This window comes from Nematolebias whitei, chromosome 4, assembly GCF_014905685.2.
Source record: "Nematolebias whitei isolate Nwh7 chromosome 4, NemWhi1, whole genome shotgun sequence".
Classification (NCBI taxonomy): Eukaryota; Metazoa; Chordata; class Actinopteri; order Cyprinodontiformes; family Rivulidae; genus Nematolebias; species Nematolebias whitei.
In genome coordinates this window covers 22,013,033-22,023,753 of record NC_056501.1, presented here as the reverse complement: position 1 = coordinate 22,023,753, position 10,721 = coordinate 22,013,033, and the positions used below count along the sequence as shown (strand labels likewise).

Here is a 10,721-nt window from a genome sequence, read left to right as displayed (position 1 = left end):
CAATCTGAAACACAGGAAAAACAGATTAAATGTTTTATTCTTGACTCTAGAACAATTATCAATGGAACATTTTAATGACCTTATCTTTTTATGAATATTAAATGCATGTTTTGAGAAACAGAAGATGGTAAAAACTCATTTAGTGAGAAGTATAATAAATGGGGTAAAAAAAAAAGATTTTCTCGAACAGTTATCTTCCTACAGAAGACAAGAGCTTTTTGTTTGCTGTTCTACCATAAAAATCTGCTGTTTTATACACATTGGACGTTTTTGGTTTAGTTTTTATATTATAATCGTAGAACTGTTAGAATGTTTTATTAGTGGAAAACACAGCCCTTATTCCAAAAAAAATATTGGGACTTTGTGTGAAATGAAAATTAAAATAGAAAGCAATAATTCTCAAATCTCATGCACCCATAATTTGTTCACATTAGAACATAAACTCATGTTAGATCTTTGCACTAAGACTTTTTACTCACATTTCTTTACAAAAATAAGGTAATTTTGAGTTTGATGATGTCAACACATCTCTAAAATGTTGGAGATATAATAAATGCACAATAAAGGGCATTACAATAACAAAAAATTAAGAACACAATAGTTAAATATTTACTGCGTTGCTTTGTGAATAAATTATATGTTTATGGGTTTCGCAGTTTTAGTTATTTGACACAAGGTTGAAAGTGTTTCCTGAAAATGACCTAAATGAAAAGTTTGATCTAAAGAGCCTCCTTCAGGTTGTTTATTGTGTTTACGTGCACAGGTAGACCCACCTGACACACGGCCTTATCTGCACACCAGGTCGAGCCGGGTCATTGTCCTGACGTCGCCTAAACTGGCACGCAGGTGAGTCTCAGGTAGGCGTGACGTCACCGTGGTACTTTTGAACTCCTTGCCAGTAAATCCATAAAGGTGTGTGTCCCTCAGTGCTCAGATTGTAGTCCTGAACCTTAGACTGAGGTGAAAAGCAGAGCGCCATTATTACCTGGAGCTGGGCCTGACATGAGCCCGGAGGTTTAACTCACCTGAGAGACCCCCCCTCCCCGCCCACACACCTGCCGCGCGAGCTCACAGGTATGTACCCCAACTCCCAGTCCGTCCGACACCAGGCCCAGACGCTGACCCTGAACAGTCAGTACCTTCCGCCTGCCTATGACTTCACCGGGTTTCAGCATCACGTCTCCGGGGTCGTTGACCCGTCCGCGAGCGCGTGGAACCCCGTGTACACCCCGCGCGAGGACTTTCCGTTCGGCTTCGCGGGCTCGAGCCCCATCGGCGGGCAGGTCGGCTTCACCTCCCCGGAGCTGAGCAGCACCCCCTCCACCACCGGAGGGGGGTCACTGACCCCCTACAGCTTCATCCCAGGACAGGACCCCTTCAGGAGACCACCTGAGCCCGTCAGACACGCCCCCCCAGGTAAGACAGGCCAGATCACGTGACTCGATCTGTCAATTTATATTTATACATTTAACACAGAGTAAAACAAATCAAGTACACATGGCTTGTTGCAGCTTATAAAGGCTGAAGACAGAGACGTTTTAGAACAACATTTTTGTACTAGGTTAAGTACATTTAAGTACAAAAACCTGCCTTTATAGTATAAAAATAGTTTAACTGACTGCAGTCATTTGTAGGTCTCAATACGAGGAAAAAGTGAAACCATAATATGAGGAACTGTGTTTTTGCAGACCTTTTTATTATTGCATTAAAAATAATTTATGTTTAAATATTGCTCAAACCAATAAGGAATAAGGCGTATTCATTAAAAATAAACACATGATGTTCAGTTTATAGATAGTTTACAGCTGATCAACATCTAGAAACAATAAAAATAAAAAATAAACAGGCCTACGTGTATTAAGAAACACAGAAAACTGTTGTTGTGACATAACATCTATTAGTGTTCGATTTGTCATTAGAGAAAATGTAATGACTAAATTTTAGCAGTTAAGAGTTTATAGGCTCATAAATGAAAACTTTAGTAAATAGAAAATATAAATCAGTTCAGTCACTTTAGCAGCTTTGTGTTAAAAACATCCATTGGAAGGATGACAAACACCTGTAAAAAAATTTAATATACAATTAAATCAGAAAAGTACATCCCTGTAATGTTTGGTTTAAACTGTATATTATCGCCAAACTAAAATAAAAAAACAAACTATAATTTATTTCATTTTTACAGTTTTAATTTGTTGAAGCGACTCTTATTTCCCTTTATAATATTACAGTTTGGTTTAATGTACAGTAAAAAACATCACAATAAACAATAATTAATGTATAATGAGCAGTTCTCATCTGTGAGCCACAGACGTTTTATTTTTATTTTTTTAAATATTGTACCATGTCATGCAGTGTAAACATAAAATACCGCTTCTGGACTTTTATTGTGATTTCCACAAAAGTATTTCAACAGGAATTTGCAAGACTCTGATAAAAAAAAAACAAGTATTTTGGCCAGATAATAATTTTTTTAACGTAATATTTTCTCCAAAACTGAAGTGGATGAGCTTTTAGGAAAAATAATCATACATCTCATGCAATAGTTGTTTTATTTTCCCAAGATGCACTGCAAGCTAATGAAAAAACAAATTAAAGACAAGACTCCCACATTGAGCGGTTTCAGCAGTGCCACTGTTTAAATGCAGTAAATTATAATTAATTTAGAGATGCTTTCATCTAAAACAATAATATTCCAGACAGAATCTGCATTTGTTTTTTTTTTGTCATTGAAAAATGTATGAACTTTCAAAATAAAAGCGTCTGATTAAAGCAAATTATAAGGACCTTTTCTTTGAAATTCATTAAAATAATCTCATTTAGTTAAGCAGAGCCTTAAATGTCTATTCATTACACAAACAGGAAAAGCTCCATCTTGATAACAACCTTTTTTTAAGCAACAGGCCTCTGCAGCACCTCAGACATGTGCTAACACATTTTCCTAGACACGAGCACGTAGAGTGAACCCAGGCCCGGCCACACACCTACATTTCTCATGCTGTCACCTCTTCCAGCCGGCAGCGTGGTCTGAGACGTAAAACTAACAGTGGAGGCCATGAAGCTGCCACTCCCCATCCTCTCCGTCCACTGGGTGGGTGCACAGCAATGACAAATAGTTCTCCTGCAGGAAGCCAAACACTCAGCCGTTACGTACCTGTGTGGGTGTGCACGGATCGATGCCGCCACACGGTCACATTTTCTAATCGATAAGTCTCAGAGTGAACATTCGTGTCGATGAATGAATGGGCGCCTGTGGAAACACTGTGCAAACACCGCGCAGGGTGATAAGGAGAAGCAGCGAGGCAGCGCAGAGTCTTTGCATTAGTGATATTTAGCGTGATTAATAGAGCTGATGAGGATTTGAGTGGCGCCTGGAGTTGAACTTGGCTCCAGACGTGTTTGGCCTTTTTTTTTTTTGTGCACCACGTGTGACTCACTGACAATCGTTCCTGCTTTACAAAAAGAGGGAGGCCTACACAGATGTAAATACCTGCACAGTTTTGCTTAAGCATCCACATTTTTCTTTCATTCTTTCTACTGATTCAGCTTCCGGAGGAAAGACTCGGACGAAGGACAAGTACAGGGTGGTGTACACCGACCAGCAACGGCAGGAGCTGGAGAAGGAGTTTCAGTGCAATCGCTACATCACCATGAGGAGGAAGTCCGAGCTGTCCATGGCTCTCAGCCTCACTGAGAGACAGGTGAGAGGATGAATGTGAGCCGCAACAAGCTGAACGGGAGCTAAAAGAAGAAAGGAGTGGGCATGAAATGCAGCTGCATGACACACGTAAAGGAAGTGAAAGTAAAGAAAAACAAAAAGCACCCGCTGACGTTAAAACAACCACATTTAAAGATCTTTTTAGATCCATATTTTTCCCTTCGTTACTTAAAAGCACAGCAGCGTCTAAAGCAGGGCTATTCAACTGGTGGCAGGGGTCAAATCAGGCCCATGGGTGAGCTCAGTTCGGTCCACCAGTGGGTTCATTTTTAAACTAAACTCGATTTTAATACATAAACAACCTTAATGAGAATAACAGCTGGATGTCGGGCCCCTGAGCTCTTGGCTTTCAGTAACTGTGGCCCCCTGAGCAATTAGTTGAATAACTCTGTTCTAAAGCGTTCGACAACTTTTGCTCTTCCTGTCTGCTTTATCTCTAAAACAAGATTGCATCATAAAGACTACGAAGGGTTTAACACTGAAACCACAGAATGTTCTGTAAAAAAATGCATGTTTATCAGTTAGTTTGTCAGATGGGCCATTTCCTCTTTTAGAACATCCACTATTTTCAGAACTGAGACCAGACAGATCTAGCTAGTGCTTTAACTTCTTTGTTAGGATGCAATTTTATTTCAGGAAATGATAAAACTAGCTAACATATCTGCAGGGATGAAACCTTACAAGAACAATCAGCAATGTGTGTTAGATACAAAGCTGAGTGCATTTCTTTCAGAGTATTAAAACCCTAGAGGTGAAGAAGAGCAGGTCATTAATAACTGGAATAATTGCATTTCCTGCGAAAATGCAGCATGAATGCTTATTGCTGAAGAATTTGCTGAAAAACAGCTGAAATTAGCTAAAAACATGCTGGAATGTAGCTGAAAAGGAAAAACAAGCCCAAGTTAGTAGAAAAAAGCAGAAAGAACATATTTAAAATGTACAAAAATTTTTTTTTTAAATATATACATAAAAATTGTATGCATCTTTTATTTTTCATTTACCCTTTATTTATACAGGTAGTCTTATTGAGTCACAAGAACTCATTTTCAAGAGAGACCGGTTTTTGGGAGTAAATGGTGGGGGTTGAGAGCCTTGCTCAGGGGCCCAGAGTGGGGCGAATGAAGGTGAAGGCAGGTGTGGGTGTTTCACCTTTTCTACCCACATTTTGATGTTGACGGTACCGGGAGTTGATCCTGCGACTTTCCGATCACATGCCCATCTTCTCTAGCCTCTGTGCCACCACTCCTCCCACTGTTGTCATCACTCTTTGTTAAAATCCAGGTCGCTCTTGTAAATGAGTTCTCGCGGCTCAATGGGACTAACCTGTTTAAATAATGGTTGCATTTGCTGAATTAGGATTAAATATGCAGAAAGGAGCACAAAAATTAGAAAATTAGCTAAAAAAAATGCTGAAAATAGCAACAAACAAACAAAAAAAGCTGAAAAGTCAGAAAGAAAACTAAAAGACAGAAACAGAAAGAGCTGAAATGAACTAAGAAATGTGGAATTAGCTGAAAAGGCTAAAATTAGTATAAAAATAGCTAAATAGTAGCTGAAACAGCAGAAAAAGGTGAAGCAAGTAGAATTAAGCTGAAAGGAGCACAGTAAACTAAATTTAGCATAAATAAGTTAACTAGGCTGGAAGTAGCAGAAATGGCCACAAAAAACTTTAATTTATCTGAAAACACCTGAAATGAGCTAAAAATGCAAACAATGTAGCTAAAATGTAGAAGAAGCTTAAATTAGCAGAAAGAACATGTTTGCCCAGTTAGGCTGAAAGAAGCAGAAATGAGCACAAAAAAGTGAAAATTATTTGAAAAAAGCTGAAATTAGCAACAACAACAAAAAAAAACAGCTGAAAAGTAATTAAAAAACAGAAAGAAACTTAAATTACCAGAAGGAAGTGGAGAGAGTAAGTTTTTGCTGAATTAGACTGAAAAAAGTTGAATAGAATAGAATAGAATAGATTGGAATAGAATAGAATAGAATAGAATAGACTTTATTGTCCTCTAGGGGAAATTTGTCATGGACTCAGGTGTATATTTCATATAGCAGCTGTAGAAACAGACATTAAATGCACACACAATTCATATGAACAGCTAAAAAAACACAACAGTTTAAACAACAACAGAGAACACCAAAGTTCTTGCACACCTTCCAGGCCTCAATATTCATATTTATATTTATATTTATATCAATCAATCAATCAATCAATCAATTCAACTTTATTGTCCATAACATTCAATGAAATGGAGATTTGTCTTTGACATCTGGCTTATAAATGCTACTTATATATACAAAATACATACATATACAATATTTATATTTATAATTTATTAAAAATTTTGATTAAAAATTTTGATGGAAGAAGGCACAAAATAATATTTAAAATGGTTCAGTTTAGTTTTGGGGGATTCTGTACCTTCTACCGGAAGGCAAGAGCTCATATTCCACATACAGGATGTGGGACGGATGGAGCGTTGCCTCGGTACAGACTGCTCATAGCTGGACTGCAGGGAGAGCTTTTCAGTCCTCCCCTGCACCTTCATTGCAGTCCGTACATAGGTGCTGCAACTTAGATGTGAAAAATAGATGGGAAAAATTTTATTTCACTTAGATGTGAAATAAGAGCAAAAAATGTGGAATTAGCTGAAAAAGCTTAAATTAGCATAAATCAGCTAAATAGTAGCTGAAATAGTAGAAAAAGTTTAAATTTGTAGCTGAAAGGAGCACAACAAACTGAAATTAGCAGAAAGAAATTAAAAGAAGTACAAAAATGTTGTAGTTAGCCGAACAAATCTTAAAGGAGCACAAAACAGCTGAAAGTAGCTGAAAAAAGTTTAAATTTTCACACGGAAGCTGAAAGAAGCTGAACCAGAACTAAATGTGAAAGGAACAGTAAAAGGTTGTAAACAGATCTGAAGATCTGAACGATGTAAAATGTGCTCAGTTCATTTCCTATGAAAAAAAGTGGCAGAAAAGGCTAAATATTTCAAAAAGCTAAAGTTGCGCCAATATCAAAAGTCATAGCAGGATTGTCCTGAAAGAGCTGAACATTTTGATTTATGATTTGTTGAAATAGCTTGAAAACTGGAAAGAGGATAAAAACCAGTGTCCATTAGTGCCAGTAACACAGAGGAGATGTACATTTGGGAAGGCAAAATTAAAGGAATAGTTCTAAGTTTTTTAAAGTGGTGTTCTGTAGGGTTGCTATGAGTAATCGATATTTTACAATCAGTAATCAATATCTTACAGACAACAGAAATCATTCAGAGCGTTAATAGTTTGGAGAATCAAGAAATTTTCTCCAGTGATGGCTGAGAACGATTCTGATGGCGATCAGAGTGGATTGTGTGTTGTCATGAAACAACTTCAGTCTTAAAACTTTCACAGCACTTCATCCAAACGTTACCTTTTAACTGTGACACTGCTCCACACAGTTTTACATATAACTCTTGGGCTTATTGCAAGAATAGTAGCAGCTAGCTGTAGCACTTCCAGTGCAGCCCGGGGTACTTATAACAGCATTATTATGACATGTTATAAACTGGAGTTATTTTAAGATGACAGTAATCCACCTTTGGTCTTGGCACCATTCTGGGTTATTGCTAGCTCTCCTGTGAGAAAACTGCCTGAAAATTCAAACTGATTAAAACTCTGAGCAGCTTCTGCTGCAGGTAAGATAATGATCACCCATACAAACTGAAATGTATTTTTAATACTGCACACTCTGTATGTGTTACTGAGGGTTCCTGTAGCTGATTGACACCTTTATCTGCTGAAGTTTTGCATATTTAATTAAGGAAATGCTTTTCACTTATGAAACAAGAGTGCCAGTAAAAGGAGTCAGAACCTAAAGTGGCCTGCCTGCTCAGAAACAAGCTCAATTTAAATTAAAAATAAAACAAGGATGACCTTCAATTCAAAAGATTAAAAGTAATTAATTGCAAGAAATGGAAATATCTTACATTTACAACTCTACCTGTTAGTTTTTTAAAAAAATTATTGAAAGAATGTGGTTAAAAAAGATGCAACAAAGTGGTGGACATGCTTTTATAGTCGTGTGAATGTTTATTGTGATCCATGTTTATGAAGCATTCACACTGTTGTGATCCATTTTTCTTCCGTACATTTTCAGCACAATTCTTGTCCTGCAGTTTTTAAGCTATTTCCACAACTCATACAGCAGAACATTCAGCTCTTTCAGGACAATCCTGCTATGATTTTAGGTATTAGTGCAACTTTAGCTTTTTTGAAATATTTAGCCTTTTCTGACATTTTTTTCCTCATAGAAAATGAATTGAGCACATTTTACATCCTTCAGATCTTTAGGTCTGTTTACAACCTTTTACTGCTCCTTTCACATTTAGTTCTGGTTCAGCTTCCTTGTGCAAATTTAAACATTTTCCAGCTGTTTTTAGCAGTTTTTGTGCTCCTTTCCGATTCTTTCTGCTATCTAAAACATTTGTGTGCTTTTTCTAAATTATTTCTGCTAATTTCAACTATTTATGTTCCTTTCAGATTATTTCTGCAAGTTTCAACTATTTCTATTATTTCAGCTTCTAGAATTGCGCTGCTCAAGGTGGCTGCATGTTGGAGCAGCTCTGTTACTTTCATTCTGAGATTTTGCTTTTGGAAACTTTAATTCCTATTTTTCTGGATGTAAATCACATTTTTTGGATGATTGTTTCCTCTGGTATCGGATGCTGTGCAGCTGGAAGGATTTTTACTGAAACTTTTTTTTAGTTTTGGACATTTGTTATGATGCATAACCATGACAACAAGGCAGTTTTCTACAACAACAACAGCTGATTAACATCTCAAAAGCTCAAATAATATCTCAACTACAGTCCCAAATCTCAAATGAGTTGAAAAGGATGTTCTGTGGATGCATTCTCATCTACCTGCCAGCTGTGCTCGAGTGCCTGACCAGTGAGATCCTGGAACTATAGGAAACACGGCTCATGACAGCAGAAGGACAGGATCGTCCCTCGGCATCTACAGTTGACTGTCCACAGCGACGAGGAGCTCGGTAGACTGCTGGGAGGAGTGGCCATCACTCTGGGAGGAGTTCTGCCCCACATTCGGGCGGTCCTACAGCCCGGGGAACCGAGAGGCCAGCCGAGTCTGGGTGGACGGATCGGACGGCATCTGCAGCCATTTTCTTAGGATCCACTGTGAGATGGACCTTTACAAGAGATCCTTCCTGTCTACAGCCATCAGCATCTATAACATCTCTTAATGAAATGAAGATAACGAGTTACAACAACAAATAATTTCCCTTTGGGATTAATAAAGTATTTTTGAATTCTATTTAGCTGTTTTTATGCTAATTTGAACTTTTCCGGCTAATTCCACATTTTTGCACTCATTTTAACTTTTTCAGCCTAATTCTGCAAAAATGTGAACCCTCCACTTCCTTTTTGTAATTTAATCTTCTTTGTGCCTTTTTAGCTACTTTTCAGCTGTTTTTTGTTGCTAATTTCAGATTTTTTTCAAATAATTTCCACTTTTTTGTGCTCGTTACTGCTTCCTTCATCCTAATTGCGCAAATATATTCTTTCTGCTTTCTTCTGCTAATTTAAGCTTGTTCTACCTTTACAGCTAATTTATTTTAGCATTTTAAAGTTTATTTCAACTATCAAGTTTTTCTTTTTTCGGCTACTTTCAGCTTGTCATGATCCGTTCAGCTTTTTCTGCTATTTCAGCTAATATTTAGCCGTTTTTATGCTAACTTTAGCTTTTTCAGGTAATTCCATATTTTTTAAAGCTAATTTCAACTCTTTCCACTTCCTTCTGGTATGTTAAGCTTCTTTCTGCCTTTTCAGCTACTTTTCAGCAGTTTTGTGCTAATTTAAGCTTATTTTAGCTGACTTCTTATTTTTTGTGCTCATTTCTGCTTATTTAAACCTAATTCAACAAATATATGTTCTTTCTGCTTTCTTCTGCTAATTTAGTTTTGTTTTGTTTTAGCTAATTTCAGCTGTTTTTCAGCAAGTTCTTCAGCAATAAGCATTCACACATTACAGGAAGGCCGCCGGAGTGACGTGGACCCAGCTGAAGAGAGCCGCCCAAAACAGAGTTCGTTGGCGGGGTGTTGTTGCAGCCCTATGCTCCACCAGGAGTCTACAGAAATAGAAGAAGAAGAAGCATTCACACTGCATTTTTGCAGGAAATGCACTTTATCTAGTTTAAATTTATTGATTTATTTATGCTATTTTTATGGATAGATCAAGGGTTAAAACTAACAAGGCCAACAAAGGCAGAAAGGTTTTTCCATCTCATTTAGAGAAACCAACTTTGGAACATTTCCATAAACCATAATGTGTTTTTGTGGCCAAACACATAAAGTAGGATTAATGGAAAAATGTGCACTCTTTCGCTCATCGTGTTCTAATCGTCTTTAATGCTACCTCACTGAGTCACACATTAAGCCACAGCTGTGTGCAACACCGGAAACACCCAAAGTACTTCTCAGGAAATGTGACATTTCTAATCTGAAGCAGAAGTTGGCTCAGTGGCGTGAGAAAACATCCCAAATTCATACAGTTTGACCCGAAGAAGCTTCACTGCTAAAATATAAAAAATACAAGATTTTATTTGTAACAGCAGCCCATGTCTCGTATTTGTGTGCGCCAGGTGAAGATCTGGTTTCAGAACCGACGAGCCAAAGAGAGGAAGATGAACAAGAAGAGGCTGCAGCAGTCCCAGCAGGCCTCCACCACGACCCCCGCCTCACCTGCGCTCGCTGACGCCCACCTTCCCAGCAGCCCCGGCACCAGCAGCCTCTTGATGACGGATGTAAAACCAGAGGAGTACTAAGTAGATGTTTTATCAGTAAGACTGAGACTGAAATGTACATAGTTTGTTTTTATATGTTGATTCACTTTAAATGACCTAATAACTCTGCACTGCCTGTTTTATATAACACAAAGCTCCACACTCATCAAATCTTACGAGTTCATTTAAATCAGACACTTTTTTGTGTGTTAACAGATAAAAGCTG

The 10,721-nt window shown here is 37.7% G+C and overlaps 1 protein-coding gene across 1 annotated transcript; it reads left to right on the top strand.

Moving 5' to 3' along the window:
- Positions 1-943: 943 nt before the first annotated feature.
- LOC119409004 (homeobox protein CHOX-CAD-like) lies at positions 944-10,537 on the top strand. The gene is made up of 3 exons (XM_037675866.1): positions 944-1,416; positions 3,544-3,698; positions 10,355-10,537. The coding sequence occupies exons 1-3, from the start codon at positions 1,077-1,079 to the stop codon at positions 10,535-10,537; spliced, it is 678 nt and encodes a 225-aa protein (XP_037531794.1). The 5' UTR covers positions 944-1,076.
- Positions 10,538-10,721: the final 184 nt, after the last annotated feature.